The following is a 20,447-nucleotide window of genomic DNA, read 5'->3' as shown; positions in this document are numbered from 1 at the left end:
AGTTGAGGGACATCTAAATTGTTACCAATTTCTGGCTATTATAAATAAAGCTGCTATAAACATAGTTGAGAAAGTATTCTTTTGGTATGATGGAGCATCCCTTAGGTATATGCCCAGGAATGGTATATCTAGGTTTAGAGGTAGATCAATTCCCAATTTTCTGAGGAACTTCCATATTGACTTCCATAGTGTCTGTTCAAGTTTGTACTCCCACCAGCAATGGAGGAGTGTTCCCCTCATTCCACATCCTCTCCAGCATGAGCTTTCACTTGTTTTTGATCTTAGCCATTCTGTCAGTGTAGGACAGAATCTTAGAGTTGTTTTGATTTACATTTCCCTGATGACTAAGGATGTTGAACATTTAAGTGTTTCTCAGCCATTTGAGATTCCTCTGTTGAGAGTTCTATGTTTAGATATATAGCCCATTTTTCAATGAATTATTTTCTTTGTTGATCTCTAGTTTGAGTCCTTTATCTTTTCCCATTCTATAGACTATCATTTTGTCCTATTGACAGCATCCTTTGCCTTACAGAAATTTTAACTTCATGAGGTCCCATTTATTAATTGTCAGTCTTAGCACCTGTACTATTGACATTCTGTTCAGGAGGTTGTCTCCTGTGCCAGCGCATTGTATATTATCTCCCACTTTCTCTTCCATCAGGTTCAGAGCGTCGTGATTTATGTTGAGGTCTTTGATCCACTTGGACTTGAGTTTTGTGCAGGGTGATAGATATGGATATACTGCATTCTTCTATATGCTATATCCAGTTAGACCAGCACCATTGGTTGAAGATGCTTTTTTTCCATTGTATAATTTTGGTTTCTTTGTCAAAAATCAGGCATCCTTATATGTGTGGTTTTACATCTGTGTCTTTGATTCAGTTCCATTGACCATGTATGTTTTTATGCCAATGCCTTGCAGATTTTATTACTATAGCTCAATAGTAGTGTTTGAAATAAAGGATGGTGATACCTCCAGAAGTTCTTTTATTATACAGGATTATTTTATTTTATTTTTTCCATATGAAGTTGAGTATTGTTCTTTCAAGGTCTGTAAAGAATTGTGTTGGGATTTTAATGGGGATTCCATTGAATCTATGGATTACTTTTGGGTAGGATGGCCATTTTTACTATTAATCCCACCAACCTATAAACATGGGAGAACTTTCCATCTTATGATTATCTTCAATTTCTTTCTTAAAAGACTTGAGGTTTTTGTCATACAGGTCCTTCACTTGCTTGGTTAGAGTTACACCAAGATATTTTATATTGTTTGTGGCTATTGTGAAGGGTGTTGTTTTCCTGATTTCTTTCTCAACCTGCATGGCATTTGTGTATAGTAGGGCTACTGGCTTTTTTGAGTTAATGTTGTATCTAGCTACTTCACTAAAGGTATTTATCAGCTCTAGCAGTCACTGGTAGAATTATTGGGGTCTCTTATGTATACTATCATATCATCTACAAATAGTGACACTTTGACTTCTTCCTTTCCAACTTGTATTGCCTTTGTCTCCTTCAGGTGTCTTGTTGCTCCAGCTAGAACTTCAAGGACTATATTGAATAGATATGGATAGAGTGGACAGCCTTGTCCTGTTCCTGATTTTAGTTGAATTGCTCTGACTTTCTTTCCATTTAATTTGATGTTGACTATCAGTTTGGTGTAAGTTGCCTTTATTATGTTCAGATATGTCCCTGTATCCTTCTTCTCTCCAAGATGTTTATCATGAAGAGGAGTTGGATTTTGGCAAAGGCTTTCAGCATCTAAAGAGATGATGTAGGGTTTTTTTTTTCTTTCCGTTTATTAAGATGGTGGGTACATTGACAGAATTTCATATGTTGAATCATTCCTGAATCTCTAGGATGAAGTCTACTTAATTATGGTGCATGACCTCTTTGATGTGTTCTTGAATTTGGCTTATTATTGCTGTGAAGAGACAGCATGAGCATGGCAGCTCTTATAAAGAAAACATTTGAGGGTGGCTCACTTACAGTTTCAGAGGTTCAGTCCATTATGATCATGAAGGGAAGCATGGCAGTGGGCAAGCAGATGTGGTGCTGGTGCTAAGAGTGCTACATCTTGCAGGCAACAGGAGGAAGTCAACTAAATGTCAACCAAGGAAAGCTTGTGAAAGAGAGACCTCAAAGCCCACCCCCACAATGACATACTTCCTCCAACAAGGCCACACCTTCTAATAGGGCCACTCCCTTTGGGGGCCATTTTCTTTCAAACCACCACATGTGGTTTCAAACCACATGTCAGATTGCGGGTTTGGGTTTTGGTGGAGGTTTTTATAGACACTGTAAGGTAGAAGGCAAGAACCATGCAGAAGGGCTCCAGGCTGTCCCATGGTGCTGAGACATGCGGAGGATGCTGAAGATGTGGGGCTGAGACTCTGAACTTTTTTCTTTTCTTCAAAGTTTAATTTGTTTCAAATATTAAAAGTCGATGTAAAAAACAATGAAATTGTTAAATGTAAGAATTAATAACTGTCACAAAGAAATGACATGTCAGAGTGGTAGGTGGTGTTTCTGAAATTGTTTCATCCTTTTTCTATGTTGTCTTTTTGAATTACTTCCCCTGTTTCCTCACTGAATGAATTCTGGCAGTTAAATGCGTTCTCTGAACTCACTCCTGTAGTGCCCTGTCTTATGGTACACTGTGGTACACTATTTTCTCATCCAAACCTATTACTTTGCATTGTCTTAATTGGAACCCCAGGCAATTACCAAGCAAGACCAGGACACAGACCTCACCATGCCAGCCATCTTTGGATTCCTCCAGCAAGCTTCGCCATGGAGCTGGAATTGTTCTGTCCCAAGCTGTCGCCTCTTTTCACCAGTGCTACTCACCTGTTGTACTTCTGTGGAACACAGGTGAGTGTATTGGAACACGGATCAAATTTATTCCTGTGAGGAGTATCCACAAGAATCTAGTCTCAGTACTAGAACATTTTCCTGGCATGTGAGGACCCGGTTTGCACCCTCAAAGGGTCCACCTGTGAAAGGGTGTGTTAAAGTACTGTGGTTAGCATTCCTTAGTTCCAAAGGCAGAAAATTTTATCATCTCTCTAGGCCACCCTTCAAAATATGGGAATGTGATTGGCTCAGCTTGAGTTAGGTTCAGATATAGCAGTGGCTATGAACATTAGTGTCTATTGAGGACCATGTCCAGAAAAGGGAAGAGTGTGATCTAGTTACCACCTAAATACATTAGTACAAAGCAAATTGCTAGGGTGGTAGGGACAATAAAAATGAGTCAGTTAGGGGGGTGTAGGCTTTAAGAACTAGATTAGAAATGGGTGGAGACTGAGTGATGGCTGGGGTGGGGGTGGGGTAAAGTGCTTGCTGTGCAAGCATGAGGACCTGAGTTTAGATCTCTAGCACCATGTCAAAACAAAAAAAATCTGCATTTATAACAATGACATGGCAGAGGAAGGAGGCAGGTGGGTTCCAGAGGCTCAAGGGACAGCCATTCTAGCTGAACCAATGAGCTAGAGGTTCAGTGATCGACCTCCCTCCCCCCCAAAAATAGGATGGTGTTGACACCCCCACCCCAACATAGGATGTTGTAAAAAACAGAAGACAGGGAGAAAGGCTAAGAAATGCCACCTCAGGGCACAACACAGCTATTCCATTCAGAGACTCAGCAGCTGTGGACACCAAACACTGAGTCTGCACAGAATGGGCAAACACAGTTGGAGGAAGAACTCAAGAAGCCCTATGCCTCACCCTGGAACTATTTGCTATTGGTAAGTTGGAGGTAAGGGGTTATTGCCTTCAGTTATTGGCAATAATGAGCTATAATCACAGTTGCAGTATCTTAACCAATTGGGTTATCTGAGGCATGATTGTTGTCAACTAAAAACTTTCCTGTTATGTAACCACTGGTACTGCACCAAGCTCCAATGGATAGTCCCGAGCCAATGGTTGCACAAATATCTCTGGTTAAACTAAATGGGTAACAAAATAAGACCAAACTACTAGGAAAGGAACTGGTAGGACGGGGCAGAGTTGCAAGGAATGGGAGGATGAAACAAATAACTAATTTCATTTTTAAAAGTGGAAAGCAATAGAGAAAGACATCAAATTCTGGCCTCCATATGCATCCAGGTGTATACACACACATCACACACACACACACACACACACACACAGACACACCACACCATTTATTCTGGGTAATACCATTTATTCTGACCACTCAACCAGAAGAGTGTCCGCTCTCCCACACACTTTCCCTTGGCTGTTTGAGAACTAACATTCTTCCTTAAGGCGTCTATTTTCTAGACTGAGCATCTTGATTTCCTTCTAGAATGCTCTGTTATTTTAAGAACTCTTCTCCCTAACTGGTAGCTTTTCTCTAGAGTTACCATCAAGGACCAGGTTAAAATGAAGAGACTTATTTTCCTGTCTTCGTAAAAGCTGCCTAATATTAGATTTGATTTAAAGAAAAATCAAGATATATTGAAATGGCTGACATAAAAACTCCCAAAGCTGCAATTTCCAATAAATGACTGATATGCTAGCTATAATTTATGTTTTTACAGTTGATTTTTAGGCCCAAGTGCAAATTTCTAAGTCATGTTTTTAGTTTACTTTCAAACCTGCTCACTCTTGACTCATTAGTATTGTTAACTATTGTGTATAGTTCTAGTACTTGAACGTAGGGCCTCACACAGTGTAGGCAAGTGCTCTAGCTCAGCTGTTCCTAGTCTATGAGTTTTCCTGTGTGCAGATCTGACATCTCTAAATGTGGATGTTAATGAAAGTGGTGGCCTCATCATCTCAAGTTTCTTTGCAGCAGAGCTGAATAAGCCACACTGCTAACATCATCAAGTGGTACGTTCTCACGACTCTGGCTGCTATACACTTCTCTTGTGAAAATAAAACAACAGTGTTAAATGAAAAAGTGGAATTCAGTTAGATTTTTGGTACAATTTACAGAAAAATTCAAGCTTACTGTGGAAGTCACTGTGGTGGTTTGAATGTAATTGGCCTCCATAGTTTTATAGGTAGTAGCACTACCTATATGGTAAGTGTAGCTTTGTTGGACTGGGTATGATCTTGGAGGAAGTGTTGTCACTGTGGGGTTGGGTTTTGAGGTTTTCTGTGCTCTGGATACCAATGTCTCAGTTGACTTCCTGTGCCTGCGTATCAAGATGTAGCCAGCACCACATCTGCCTACATGACATCATCATACTCCCACCACGATGGTAACGGACTGAACCTCTGAAACTGTAAGTGAGCCACCCCAATTAAAAGTTTTCCTTATAAGAGTTGCCGTGATCATGGTGTCTCTTCACAGCAATAAAAACCCTAACTAAGACAGCCATAGAACTAACATCATCAGAATGAATTCAGGCAAACTATGGCTAACATAAGAAAGAACCAAAAAAACAAACAAACAAACAAACAAAAACAAAAAACTACCATCTACAGTAACTCAGGGTTATTTCTTACCGTCTCTTGATTTGTAAGCCTCTCTCTCATTTCTCAACAGGATGGGTTAACTCCTGCCTGGTCACATGGCACTGCAGTTTCAGCTTATAGGAGACTAGAGTTCAACTCCCACATTCCCCAGGAAGAAGTAAAAAGGAAATTCTTGTTTGGCCCAGGTAGGAGCAATACCCCATGCAGCAGGGTCTCAGCAGAAGGGAATATATTGCAAGAATGACAGAGCTGGAATGGGAAGTGAAGAGAGGAAGGAAAAGAATGGAAAAAAGAGGGTAAACTGGAAATTTTTTCTGCTCTAAATGGGAGCAGATACTCCTCTGAAATAATCTCTCTGGGCAGAGCTAAAGAATCTTGGTCATTTAACCTCTTTGGAGTGGGAACAGACATAAGATAGTAGCATTCAAAAACTGGCTCTGTGTGTGTGTGTGTGTGTGTGTGTGTGTGTCTGTGTTTGCAGGCATACATTTTCCATGGCACACATGTAGGTCAGAGGACAATGTTTGGGAATTAGTCCTCACCTTCCATATTGTTGGGGCAGGGTCTCTCTGGTTGTTCTCTGGCCCACAAGCTCCCTTTGCTCATCCCTGACTTCCTCGTCACCATACGATGGACACCACCATCAGGCTTGAGTGGTTAAGTGCTTTTGGCAAACATTTTCAATGAGCCATTTCCCTGGTCCTAGCTGTGATTATAGGCTGCAGGTATACATGCAGGCAGAACACTGTATACATAATAAATAAATAAATCTTTTTAAAAATGTTAAATAAACACACAGTTTATATTTTCTTTTCTTAGAAAATTGTTGACTTGTTTCCACCAATATTGTTTAGCACATTTGAGAAACCAGGCCCTTTGGTCTATGTAGCTAAAGAAACAAAGTGAAAGGTAAAAGGCTACATCAGTTATCTGTGTTCTTACTAATAACGCTTTATTTCTTTCTTTGGAGACAGAGTCTCATGTAACCCAAGCTGGCTTTGAACTTACTATGTCATAGCAAAGGATGACCCTGAGCTGCTCCTCTATCTCCAAGGGATGGAATTTGGAGGTTTTGAACTCCATGCACTCTACGCAGGTGCTCCATCCAATGAGACACAACCCTACCTTGCTTCCCCAATAATATATACAATTTTGTTAGATGCTGACTAAAGTAACTACTGACAGAGATACAATCTGTCTTTCCTCCAGTTTACTGTTCAGAGAAACTACATATAGACTGTGCAGACAGGATTCCGAGACCTAAATCACACTTACTTAGCTTCATCATCACTGCTCAATGACATGAAATAAAATTTTTAAAAAGGTAAAATCTCTATTATAAAAATAGGATTTATAGGTCTGGAGAGCTGGCTTATTGGTTAAGAGCACTGACTGCTCTTCCCCAGGGTGAATTCCCAGCAGCCACATGGCAGCTGACACCTACTCCAGTTCCAGGGCTTCTGACACCCACACAGACATACATGCAGGTAAGACACCAATGAACAGAAAATAATTAAAAAGGATTTATTTATAGATAGATACAGGATACAAACTGCATTTCTAATTACATACAAATTCTGCTTCTCAAGTGGAAAGCACTATAAAGAGTGGTAAAAACTAAAAAGTCTCCATTGTTTGACCTTCAGTCTCAACACTTGTTTCCTTTTACAGCTGAACTGGGCTTAGAATCAGTCACACATTATAGCACTTATTTTCCACTAAAAACCTAGCAAATGTTTTTATATCTGAGATTCAAGAACATGTAATGAAGCAAAAAATCTTTATCAACCCAATTCCATATACCCATGCTCCCCAATCTTGAGAGTACAACATATTACATGTGAACACGACCATCCCTTTTCTATTCTGGGAAGCAGATATATTGACTGTTCTGCCTTGTAGCACTGCGCTTTGAATTAAGCCCAGTTGCAAGGCTTACACTCTGAAACTAACATACAGATGAAAGTGAAATAAATCAATTGTCTTCCTACCATAAAACCACCTTAAATAGTTTTGTTAGGTATTTACTATAAGTAATTACATTACCGTAAGAGTCCCCGTTTGTTTTCCTTTAACAAGCAGCCTTGCTGTACTTGGATGGTGAAGATACTATATAAGAATGTAGCATATATTGCCTTCAAGGAAATATATGTCCACACTTTAAGAACTGTGCAGACTGAGGGTGTAGCTCAGGAGTAGAACACTGCTTGCTAAGCATGGTACAAGGTTCTGGGTTCAATATATAGCACAAGAAAATAAATATATAAATAATTGTGCCCCATGGTGACTATCTCAGTAGTGTATTCTGAAATGCCTCAAGGACAAATTGGAAAAATAAGTTCAATTCCAACTGACTCAGATGCTAAAAGTGTCCACTTCAGCGTTGGGAAGAATTTTATTGCAGAATGCTAAAGGGAAATGACAAAATAGTATGTACATTCTCACAGGAATGATAACTTTGCTTATATTCCAGAGATAAAAGCGGTGCTTCAGTTTTCCAAAGGCCTGTGGCTTGAATCTGGGCCTTGTGCATACAAAGCAGGCAGGCACCTTACAGCCAAGCCACACCCCCAGCTTCAAAGGTACAGTTGTAGCATAGCTAGCAGTGAAGACAGCACCATTTTTATCATCAAGAATAGTAGTCTCAGTCGAAAGAAGATACTGGTCCATGCAGCCGTTTTCTCAGTTACGCTGCTTATATAACACAATACGTATACAAAAGCTTTTGAGCCATTGCAGTGTTTCCGCTGCTCTGATAAATGAGAGACATGTTGTAGGCAATATCTCTTCGAAGGTCTAACTGGTCAACTTCTATCCCCTAGAGGAAAAACAAATGAGTATTTTATTTCCAACTGGCCACTTCAATATTATGACAAACTTCTGTAATTTTCTAAAACCATTTAAATTCATATAATACTAAAAAGAAAATACCTTGGACCTACAGACACACTGATTCAGGTAATCATCCAATGTCTAACCAACAGGTTATAGAAAAGTCTCCCCAGTCATAGGAGAATAGGCTTCAATTCTGATTCACTGAATGGCACTGGAAAGCAGTTGGTGGCCTCCACTGAGTACTTGTCAACAGTTTTGGGAGGATTATGAAAACTTGGGCAGTTTCCTTGTTGTTTTGAAAGTTCACTTTCACTGATGGAGGCCAAAATATATGGTGCTACTCATAGTTTGTTTCAGGAATTAAAGTGTCAATTAAGCTTTAAAAATTATATTAATACTGGCCTCTGTCTATATGAGGAGGCTGGAGAAATGGTTGAATGTACAATGCTCTCTAAGTTCTCCAGGACTCATACAAAAGCTACAGGCAGCAGCATATCTAATGCCAGAGATCCTACAGTAAGATGGGATGTGGCGAGAGGAGCCCCAGAAGCCCACGGGCCAGCTAGCCTGGTGTATGCAGCAGTGGTCAAGAAGCCCTGTCTCAAACAAGGAAGGTTGTTTTCAGAACTCTACACACGTGCCGTGGGATATGCAATCACGTGAACAAACCCTTACATACATAGAAGGGTTTTGTTTGGTTGGTTTTGATGAAACACACTGCCAGCTCCTATCTGGAAAGCACAGGCGCTACCTTTGCATGACTGAAAGAGGGTTAAAGGTCATAACCACATGTGCACAGTTTAAGTGGTTGTGGATCAAATCATAAGGCCAGGATGTCAAAGATTTTCCTGCTGTTGAACCTACATATAACTGTATTACAGAAAAAAAAAATCTTTATGTAGCCTGAGATCTTTCTTGGTCTGCTATGAGATTGCTGACATGTATCACTACACCTGGCCCCAAACATCAATTTTACCATACACACTATGATTTACCTCATTGTCTAGACCATAGTACACAGCAGAGTGTACTTCTCTATAGATAAAAGGAGGTGATGTGTAAGTTACCTCGACCACAAGTGGAGGCAGTGCCAGAGCCTTCTGGTAGTAGTGGATTGCAAGGTGAGTCAGTCCCAGTTGATGAAGGCCACGGCCCAAATTGTAGAAAGATTCCTGGCAAGGTCCACGTATGCTGAGGTATCGATTAAGGAAAGAAAAGCCCTACAGAAAAGAAAAGGATGGCCAAGTATGGTCAAGTGCAGCACACTGAAAAAGAAGACCATGCATGTTAGGGTCTGGCTATGTCAACAGTAAACCATCAATATGATGGAGATGCTGGAATCATAACAAGACTGCCCATCATAACAACAAGACTGCCCTCTTAAGAGTTTGCAATCTTTTTTTTTTTTTTTGAGACAGAGCTCACTATATAGCCCTGTCTAGCCTTGGACATCCTCCTGCCCTCTCAGTACACATCCAGCTGAGTTTATATTCATATTAAAAAGCATAATTTTGAATTGTTATAAGAACTAAAAAGAAAATTCTCTCTTGCTCTTTCATACCTCTTTCTGGCAGAGTTAGATATATTCATGGAACTAATGTTCTTGCACAAAAACTAATTCCAAATGGATTAAAGACCTAAACTTGTAACACTGAAACTGCCAGAGAACCTAGGCAGTCCACGATATAGGTGGAGGAAAGGACTTCCTGACCAGGACTCTATTTGCAGAAGAATTAAAGGCCAACAACTGACAAGTAGGACTTCATAAAAACTGACAAGCTTCTACACAGCTAAAGAAATGGTCAACAGAGTGAAGAGAATCTTTGCCAGCTATACATCTTAACATCCATAATATACAAAAAAGTCAAAACAAACGAGTCAAAAGACACCCGTTCAAAACAGTTCTCAAAAGCAGAAAACAATGGCCAAGAAATGCCATCTTACCACAGTCAAAATGGCAAAGATCAATGGACAACTGACAAAAAATGAGGGGCTGCAGGGAAGAAGAGAACCCTCACTCACTACAGGTGGGATTGAAAACTGGTGCGGTCACTATGGAAATCAGTGTGGAGAATTCTCAAAACTAAATCGTCCATGTGACCCTGCCATAGCCCTCCTAGACATATGCCTAAAGGACTGCCTACTCCACAGACATTGGCTCAGCTGTTCTAATCACAAGAGCTAGGAAACAAATAACCACATGTCCTTCAAGCAACAAATGGATAAACAAAATTCGATACATATACACTACTGAATACGATTCAGGTGTAAAGAAAAATCAAATCATGAACTTTACAGGTAGATGTATGGAACTAGAAAAGATCATACAGAGTGAGGTAACCCAGACCTAAAGACAAACTTCACATGTTTTCTCATATTGGAGGCTCTTAGCTCCATATCCTCAGAAATGAGTACACAGCCTGTAGTAACTACAGAACTCAGGAAAATAAAATTGGGACCATTGCTCAAATGAGGGGATGGTCATGAGCAATGAGAAGGGAATAAACAGCAGGGTACAAGTAACCTGGTCAGGGAAATGGGAAAGGAGGTAAATATAGAAGGGGGGGGGGTGAAGAGGGATAGCAGAGTATAAGTGAGCTGACAGGGGAAAGGGAGTAATGAGGTACAGAAGGAAAATGGAGGAAAGTAACATAAGAATGTCTGAAAAGCCACAAGAAAACATACTGTTAACTATTTGCCTTTAAAAAAAACCTTATAATGAATGTAATTCTGTGTATAAATAAACATAATTTTAATGAACTTTTCTCATCTGGTGGTTCCCCCAAAGAGCCAAAGACTAAAAACTCCAATACCAGAGTTGGCTTAGGCTGTCCAAGAAACTCCCAACACATACAGCCTATTGCTGTTCCCTTGGTTGTCCCCAGAAGTGGAAGGTAAGCAATCCCTCATTGCCAAAGATACCATGCACTTCAGAAACAGGCCCCAGAAACCCGAGGTGAAATTCACCTGAATACCCACCCCCTGAGGACTAGCTTCCATGGTACCAGAAGGCACCATGCAAGCTTCCAAAGGAAGGAGGCAACCAACAGTCCTGTCCAGCTATGACACCTGTGAGCCATATCAAGGACCTGCATGGCTGTAATGGTGCACACTCCGGCAGTAACCACAGCTCTCTACCTAGATTTAAGACCCACTCAACAAGAGGAAAACCAGGCCTGGTACTGGAAACCTAGCTAGCTAGTCAGTGCTTGTAAAGTCATTGTAAAGTGGTTGTAAAATCTGCAACCACTACTTTACTAAAACCAACATAATCCCTAACAATAATCTATTAAACACTTGTTCTTATACACACATATAAGTGTAGTACTCACCCCTCATCAAGGAACCCTTTCTTTACAACAGACAGAGACTACTAGGAAAAACCACAACCTATCAAAATGCAGAGTTGTGGAACCCAGTCCCAGTGGAAGCATCTACAAAACAAGGCTCAGGGAATATGTGGAAGAGAAAGCTAAAAGAATGAAAGATATTTGAATCAACCCCTGACCTCTACACATGCACACCAATGTGTAGAGACATGTGAGTAGGCACACAGAACTGATTAAAAGAGTCTTTAGCGCCTCAGATAGTTGGAGCCCCCAGAGAGTATAAAAGGACGCAATTCAAACCCTGTAGATTCTACCTATACCTGCTGTTGACTGCTTGTATATGCTCACTATACCGCTAGAAAGCTTCCTTTATCTCCAGTATAACTATGCTGAGTCCACCAGTCTGGGACACAGGAGTAAGTGTTGAGAATTGCCAACATGTTTATCAAGCAGTCATTGTTTTGAAATCAGGTTTTTAAAAAGATGTTACACATGTTCATTCATTTCCATAAACATAGAGTCGGGAGACTCTGATGGCTTACCTGCACAGTCAGGGCATGTCTCTTGAGCACGTACTTCTGAGATGCCATGTGAATAAAGGTCAGGCCTATGCAGAGGTTGTAGAGAGGCTCGCTGGGATAGGCACGGAAGGCTTGTACATACTGTCCTGAAAGTGAGCAAGGCCAGATGATGATGTGATTAGAATAGAGCTCTTTCTTTCCTCAACTCAAATGTTTTAAAAAAACAAACACCATTATTGTAAAAATATGTATAAAGACCCTGTCATCCACACACATTAAACTTTATAGCAATGTACAGCAATACTATTAGAAGTACCCTCATGAGTATACCTTGATGATAAAGAGTAACTTAAGCAGAGATAGACATTTCTATATAGAATAATACTTCTAAAATAACTTAGTATGATAATCTATTTTATGACCTTAAATCTGTCTACAGATGTCTAGAGAATGTGTGTGTGGTGCCTATGTGGGCGTGTGTATGTGTGCATGCAACTGCCAGCTGATGACTTCTAACCCTAAGCAGGAATACCTACTTGACCTCTAAAATAACAAAACATTCTCATGATTATTACCAGTACTTAGAAGCACTTACACATAGCAGACTTTGTTTTAAATACTTCTTTATATTAACTCATTTACTGTTCAAAATAACCTCTATGATAGGTCCTTATATCTGTTTAAGAGACTGCTTTGCAATGAGAGATAGGCTATGTGAAACCCAGGCAGTTCTGTTCTAGAACAGAAGCCCAGCCCTTGACCACTACACAGACAATCAGGTGTCAGCACACTTACCAAGTGCATGTTTGAAGCTCCCAGATACAAAAGCATTGTGTCCATTTAGAACGCACAGGGCATGATTATCAGGGTTTTTCAGCATCAGACGGAGACAGAAGCGATGATGTCTCACATCTTGGGAATGCATGGTAACTTGATTGAAAATATTCCACAGCTGGGGCTTATTGACATTTTCCATTACCATCACCCTGTTTACCAGCAGAAACCATGGGAGAGGGAAATAATGTAAAATCAGGAAGTTTAAGAATGAAATTGTTTTTTAATTTTTGTGAGACTGGGCTTCTATGTGTAACAGGCCTAGTTGTCCTGGAACTTGCTCTGTAGACCCAGATGGCCTCAAACTCACAGAGATCCATCCACCTGTCTTTGTCTCCAAAGTGCTGGGATAAAAGGCATGCACCACTACCACGTGGCAAAAATGAAACTCTTTAGTGCTATCCCCAACAAAGAAAAGCAAAACCTCTTCTACAATGAAAGACTTTTCCCTGGAAAATGCTGCTTACATTTGTATTTCTTTATCTTGTTTTTGATTTTGAAAAAACAAACATCTCTTAATCTAAACCATCTAAGGGTTTGTTTTACCTGCTTTCCAGCTTACTGTAGCTACAGAACATAAGCAATGGTTAACTAATAGTATGCCAGGCACTACTTAAAAGCTTTAGGTATGATAAGTCATTTAACCCTAGTGATAGAAGTATGATGCCCTTACAGAGTATGAGGAAGGAGAGGTTAAGTGACTAGCCATACGTCACATTACCAGGTAGTGTCAGGGGGCCTGAACCTGAGAAGTCCAGCTCTAGAGTTCATCCCATGAAAGAACACTTAAGAATCACTATTGAACTGAGCCAGTAAGCTGTAGGAGCATTAAGAACAAAACAGCTCATTAATTCTTGATGTAAGAACTTAAGTCACATAAGTGCACATGTGCTATCAGAGAATACAATTAAAATATGATCAGAGGGTCCGGAGATGGGTCAGTGGTTAAGAGCACCATCTGCTTTTACAGAGGATCAAGTTCCCAGCACCCACATAGTGGCTCACAGCCATGTGTGAGTCCAGTTTCTAGTTCCAGGGGATCTGATGCCCTCTTCTGACCTCAAAGGGCTCCTACACAGTGTTACATATACATACACTCAGGCACACACATATACATGAATATTTGTGAAATATGATTTATGACTAGAAAGTTACCTGATATAGTCATATGCCTTTCTGAAATTTTTGTCCAGAATTGCAGCAGATAGACCAAAGTATTCTAGTTCTTTGCGTTTTTGTCTGTCGTCATAAAATGAATAATATTCCAGTGAAGAATCGACAAGCAATTCAGCTTCTTGGAAGCGTGATAAGTCACTCAAAGTGTATATGGCCTTCAAGAGAAGGTTCCACCAGTCATCTTTTGGCAGGACACTTGTGAGTACAGCAAATATTGCTAAAATGAGACAAATGAAAACCAATCAGGGCACTGTTAGTTCCAGAAACAGTATTACTGGAAAAGAAAAATGCACGTGAGTGTACAGATAGCCTTCATAGCCTTGGTCCTAAGTTCTAACTTATTGATAACCTGACAAAGGTAAGAACAGAGTAGCTACTTGTGTAGACTCCTTCAGTCCTATGTCCTTCCACTCTGAATGTTCACCAGCCCAGCATTCGAGTTAACTCTCACTCTTGACTCACCACTGCACAGTCAGTGATACCATGTGCCCTTCTTTGTTGGCCTTAGCTCATATACACACTGCTCTAGGGGGCAACAAATGTCTTTTCCATGGATGATCACATAGATTTCTGCATAAACACATCATCCTGATGTTTGGAAAATGACTGTCACACTTTACAGATTTGGGTTTTCTTGGTCTTTTTTCTAATCTCAATTTTCTCTGCCTGAAAATTTCACTTTAACATCCTTTTCATTTGTCCATAAGAAGTCTCCTTTACAAAATCACATTAAAAAATAGCAAGCCAGATATGGCGTGCACACCTGTCAATCTCAGTTCTCAGGAGAATGAGGTGGGAGGTGCTAAGAGTTTAAGGCCAGTCTGGGCTACATAGTAAGTTCAAGACAAGCCAAAGCAATTTAGAGGAGGAGGGAGAGAGAGAGCAAGCAGGAAGGAGGGAAGATGAACAGGAAGAGAAAAAAGGGAGGGGAGGGGAGGAGGGGACAAAGACTTGGGCTGGTGATTGTAGCTTAGCAGACTACTTGCCCAGCATGTGTAGGTCCCTCAGTTCAATCCCTAACCCTGAAATAGAAAAATGGAGGGAGGGAGAAGGGAAGAAAAGGAGAGAGGGAAAAGAAGGCAAACAGATCTGTACATCTAAGCCACTAGTTATTCTTCTGGTAACCTTCCTTAAACAGTCAAAACATGGATAGGCCTATATCTGAAGATGCTTACTCTACATTACTATTTATACACCAAAACATTCCGAAATGGCCTAGTTCTATAATTGCTATTCACTGGACTACTGTGCATTCTCCAAATACAACTATAATACAACTATGAAGAGAGACACAAGAACATTCTATTTGAAAATACAGAGTACAGAGTTGCATGTAGGATAGAGAGGTACCTTTAGGTGAAACACCTGCCTACTGTGTGCAAGCCCTGGGGTTGACCCCAGGTCTACAAATCTGCATATAACATAAAGAAGCTCATTCATCCAATCTGATGCCATCTCACTAAGATGAAATTAATTACCTTAGAAAAACAAAAAGACCTGAAATGAGGAAGGAAAAAGGTGGGTTTTATATGGACAAAAGTAATTTAGGGAAACATATCCAAACTACATGCCACAGAGTAGAAGCTGCAGGAAGAGACAGCAGGGCTCAGAAGCATCTATAGCCTAGATCATAGGCAGCTGACTGCTCCTCGTTCAGTCTCTCTCGCACTCCAGTGCCTTTCCAGACTGTTAACTTACAGTGAAGGAATGTTGCCAGCCTCACATCTCCAGTCTCGTCTTATCTCTAAAGGTCTTTCTTGGAGCCAGCACCTCACTCAAACGTCCTGATGCCTTTTAAAGTCCTGTGACTTAGACTGGGTCATTGTGATTCACTTTCAGAGAGCTTCTATGACTGCTACCTTTGTCAAAATAGATTTTAACTCAAGACCTATGTAGCTGAAGTAAGTGGGCATAAAATCTGTACTGTCATCTAATCTTCACAAATTTTCTTCTTCAACGGTCCAAATTGTTTTACTTTATGTTTTTCAGAGAAAGACCCAGTAGATATTTGCCTTTTAATTGAATTGGTTATACCTGGCAGATTTAGATTATTATCAGGAATTACTTCATCTGTCCTTTTGAGTTTTACATAAGGAAATGAAACAGTTACCTTTTGCATCATAATTTGATGTTTCCTGCTCATTGTTGTCTGATATTTTGTCTCTTGACACTTTAATAAGGTAAAGGTGCCTTTCTCCAGACTTGGAACTGGAGATCAAACAAACTTGGGCTCTATTCATCGCAACCTGAATAAAAGATGATGAAATGCTTCCTAGCCAATAATTCATACAGTAAGATTGACCACAAGTACCAAAAACCAGACTCAAAGCATTCCAGCAAATTACTCTATATTTTAAATGCCTAAATGTAGAATGAATTGATTTATTTTTTTCTTATCCAAGGAATTTCAGTCACTGCAGACACATTATCAGGGGAACATTGTTAGCTCACTATTACATGCAGAACAGGGGAGGAGGAATGAATACTTGCCCTGTCCTTGCAAAAACAGACTCAGAATGGATGTGCAAAAATGCACAACAGTTTTGCAAATGAACCATTTTAGTACACATGACTGTCTATAGAGCTAATTCTAGAGTTTTCATATTTTGAAATAAGTATACTTAAAGATTTTGATTTTATTTCACTTTTTCTGCAATCAAGCTTATATTATCATGTAGAAATTCCAATACTTGGGCTGGAATATAATTCAATAGGAGAGTACTCACAGACCCTGAAGTCAATCTCCAGTGTTAGAAATTAGTGAATATGAATGGAAATTCTTTTATAAGTTTTCTGTATTTATCTACCTTTCAATTTAAAATGAGTTTAACACAGAATAATTACAAAGCTATCATACTGTTTAAATCAAAATTTAAACATTTTAAAAATAAACAAAGCTAATATAAACAAAAGTCACTACCCACCTTTAAAAGCATGGCTAGCATGGTCAATAAGGTATCCAGATAACCGTACATTTTGCCTTGTGAAAATAATAGAGTAGAACGATGAAGCAGTAACTTCAGTTCCTAAATAAATGTGCAAGTGACAGTTAGTGATACAATGTCTTTGTGGCTTTATTTTGACAAATAAGGTTTTGTTAGAAACCAGACTCTACAAACATCTGCTTTATGATATAGTAGTTAAAATCTAACACTTTAGAAACTGTAATTTATATCTGATACAAAATGACTAAATTGCTTTTCAAAACCATTCAATTTGGAGGCTAAGGAAATGGCCTGCCATGCATGCATGACCCCAGAAACTGATAAAAAGGGGTTGGTGGGAGGGCACAGAAGGGGAGGGAAAGGGAGAGGGACCTGGAATTGACATGTGAAGCAACCTTGTTTCTAATTTAAATTTAAAAAAGAAAAAGTCAGGCAAATGGGTTCATCTCAACACTGGCGGCACAGAACCAGGAGGGTCCCTGAAGGTCACTGGCCAACCAAACGGTGAGCTTCAAGTTCAGTGAGGGACTATCTCAGTAAGTAAGTAAATCAAACAAAAACAAACAAATAAATGTGCATGCAGAGAAATCTAGGAAAGATATACCCGATGTCTGCCTCTGACCTCCAAACATGTACACACTCATTCACTAGTACATACAGCATACATGTCATCTGCTTCTGACCTCCAAACATGCACACACTCACTAGTACATACAATACACATAAAACAAATTCCACTAAATGAACACACTAAACAAGAACTTTGGCAATGGCTGTAAAAACGGAAGCCAATGCCCTAGAGCTGCATGAGCAGAAGAGAAAGTACCCAGAGAAGCACCCCGTGGTGTGGCTTACCTGCTGTGCGGCATTAGCATCCTGGGCTAAAGTATCTGGGTCATACATGGGTTCCAGAGCTTCCAGGGCTTTCTCGGGGCGGCCTAGCTGCTGCTGAAGGATGGAAAGGGAAATTCTTGCATCCAAATGAAGTGGAGCCAGGTCAACCACTTTACTATAGCTTTCAGCAGCGCGTTCCATGTAGCCCAAGGCCTTTAAACACTCTAAGATGGTAAATAAAAAATGTTCTCTAGTCATAAGCTGGACAAAACTATTCCTTTTCAAATTTAACTGGTAATTTATTTGATTTGATATGATTGAGACAGAGTCTCCATGTGTAGTATAGGCTGCTCTCAAATTTGCAGTTTGGTTGCGGCAGCCTCCGAAGCCTAGGGTTACCCGTTTACACTTCCTCACTGAGCAGGATTTTACTATTTTAAAGAACTGTTGGAGCAACTTAAGAAAATTATAACAACAAAGAAATGAGTATATATTGTTAGTGCTTTACTTTTCTTCTTTTATTCTTCTTTCAAACAACACATCCCGAATGCAGCCTCCCTTCCCTCCACTGATCAATCTACTGATCTTTTCCCTGGTGGTGCTAGAGATCAAACCCAGAGCCTTAAGCATGCAAGGCGAGCATCCTATGGGACTAGCTAGATTCCCAGCCCTGCACCATCAGAAGTAAACTGCTACAAAGATGTAATCAGTCTAGGCTCAATTTGGTGTCTTTATTCATTTAGTGCTATGTTTTAAGCATTCTTTATGCCTTCATTGGCATTTTGAATGTCATGTAATAACCAATCATAATTACTAAATAACTATTCAGTCTACTGACACAGGGCTTGTTTCCAAGCATACACTCTGGTCATACCACAGGAAACAATGTATCATATCAAGAGTTCATTACTGAGAAACCCAATTTAATTCACAGACATGTTTACTGTGGCACAATGGTTGTTGAAAGTATTAACTGTCTACATATTTTTAAATTAGGATTTTATAAAATCCAGGGTACTTGCATCTTCTAATTTGGAAACAGCAAGCTAGCTCCCTCCTCTCACATGGCATCATGGGCCCATGGAGATGCAACTCTCAGTTCTCATCTCTCCCTACTCCCACATAGCCACTTTGCATTGTTACTGGGTTCCCCAGTTTTGTAAACCCCCAATATCGACTATCTCCCATTACCCCCTCCACTCCTCAAAATGAGTCCTAAGTCATAAAATGCCTCAATCAACCACTGTCAGATCATTTGCCTTGGAGGCACATCCCGATAAGCATTTCTTCATTCCACTCCAGCAGCTCCAACACGGAGCTGGGTCTTCTTACATGCCCTTTTCACTGCAATGACCTCCTAAATATTTTGACTCAAATTGTTTACTCAGATGTCTCCTGGTCACTGCATTAGGCTAAATTTTGAAAACAAATTAGACTAGTAATATGAATGAATCATCATAATGGCATCTCTTATTTGTTTTCACATTTAGCTACTTTAATGTAATGCCACAGCTATTCAATTCTTCTTATGGTTCTTCTTGATTTTTAGATGACTCTGAAGTTTTAATTTATACTACAATTCACTTATTTCAAAATGGAAACAGCAATGATCCAAATGTGCATCATAATGAAAAAGGATTCGCAAGTGTCTACTAATCACAGAGCAATTCCAGTTTCATGGCCTTTGAAGGCCAACACACACCTATACTCTGCTCACCCTGGGCTCCTCTCTTCACAAATCCCACAAAGGTAATTTTGTATGAAGGTATTATAATTATATTTATGTTTACTTTTGAAACAGGAAAATGTTCTCTTAATACTGAAATGAGCTTTCCTAGAGCCTACCTGGGGTGTGAGCTACTATGCCAACATGCCAATTAGTTTTTCTCTACATATAAACATGACATATTATAGATATGACATATCATATTTTAAACGAAAACTTTTCTGTTAATGCTTCTTTATCTGTTTTTCTTTGGGGGTTGTGTTTGTTTGTTTGTTTGTTTGTTTGTTTGTTTGTTTGAGACAGGGTCTCCTGGCTGACCTAGAGCTTACTAACATGCAGACCAGGCTGGCCTCACACTCACAGAAATCCGTCTACCTTTGTTTCCCAGGTGGGTACCACCAGGCCCAGCCTTAATAAATCCTACAGATTATCTTTTATTTTTATAAATCTAAGAGATCTGGTTGCTTTTTAAAGCTATTTTCTGTACTCAGAATGATTTATTTTCAGGTCTTAATCACAATAAAATAAAATGATTAATAGATTAATCTTGAGCACATGTGGCTCAAATAGCACAGAAAAATGCATTAACTATTTTCTCTCAAAGTAACATTAAATATACATTATAAAAGCACTTTAAAAATAATTTTGCCTCTATCTGATAATAAGTTCTATAATGTATGGCAATGACAAGTAAAAGATGGGTAATTAAAGGGCATTTCAGTTTTTCTGTTATCACCCTGGTGATTTGCAGCGAAGTCAACATCATTAAGTAAACTTATTGTCCCCTAAAGAGAACACTGTGGCTTTGGTTTCAAGT

The 20,447-nt window shown here is 39.6% G+C and overlaps 2 protein-coding genes across 3 annotated transcripts in view; one reads left to right on the top strand and one right to left on the bottom strand.

The window, feature by feature from the left end:
- Ccdc150 (coiled-coil domain containing 150) overlaps nucleotides 1-20,447 on the top strand; it is a 124,569-nt gene that overhangs the window by 103,550 nt on the left and 572 nt on the right. The window contains exons 26-30 of one of the 2 annotated variants that reach the window (XR_005879937.1): nucleotides 2,720-2,874; nucleotides 3,640-3,749; nucleotides 5,501-5,615; nucleotides 19,454-19,653; nucleotides 19,934-20,018. The gene's annotated coding sequence lies outside the window, so the exon portion shown is untranslated. Of the gene's footprint in view, nucleotides 1-2,719; nucleotides 2,875-3,639; nucleotides 5,616-19,453; nucleotides 19,654-19,933; nucleotides 20,019-20,447 lie in introns of both variants that reach the window. The other variant, XR_005879936.1, reaches the window with a different exon arrangement.
- The window catches only part of Gtf3c3 (general transcription factor IIIC subunit 3), a 37,167-nt gene continuing 23,660 nt past the window's right edge, over nucleotides 6,941-20,447 (bottom strand). Inside the window, exons 11-18 of the mRNA XM_040753629.1 lie at nucleotides 17,926-18,128; nucleotides 17,050-17,151; nucleotides 16,236-16,371; nucleotides 14,105-14,342; nucleotides 12,911-13,101; nucleotides 12,137-12,261; nucleotides 9,333-9,485; nucleotides 6,941-8,248 (exon numbers count right to left, since the gene is read on the bottom strand). Of these exons, the coding sequence (XP_040609563.1) occupies nucleotides 8,126-8,248; nucleotides 9,333-9,485; nucleotides 12,137-12,261; nucleotides 12,911-13,101; nucleotides 14,105-14,342; nucleotides 16,236-16,371; nucleotides 17,050-17,151; nucleotides 17,926-18,128 (1,271 nt within the window). The 3' untranslated portion in view covers nucleotides 6,941-8,125. The remainder of the gene's footprint in view (nucleotides 8,249-9,332; nucleotides 9,486-12,136; nucleotides 12,262-12,910; nucleotides 13,102-14,104; nucleotides 14,343-16,235; nucleotides 16,372-17,049; nucleotides 17,152-17,925; nucleotides 18,129-20,447) is intronic.

This window comes from Mesocricetus auratus, unplaced genomic scaffold (genome assembly GCF_017639785.1).
Source record: "Mesocricetus auratus isolate SY011 unplaced genomic scaffold, BCM_Maur_2.0 Super-Scaffold_100010, whole genome shotgun sequence".
NCBI classification, from domain to species: domain Eukaryota; kingdom Metazoa; phylum Chordata; class Mammalia; order Rodentia; family Cricetidae; genus Mesocricetus; species Mesocricetus auratus.
This window is presented reverse-complemented; position numbering and strand designations above follow the sequence as displayed.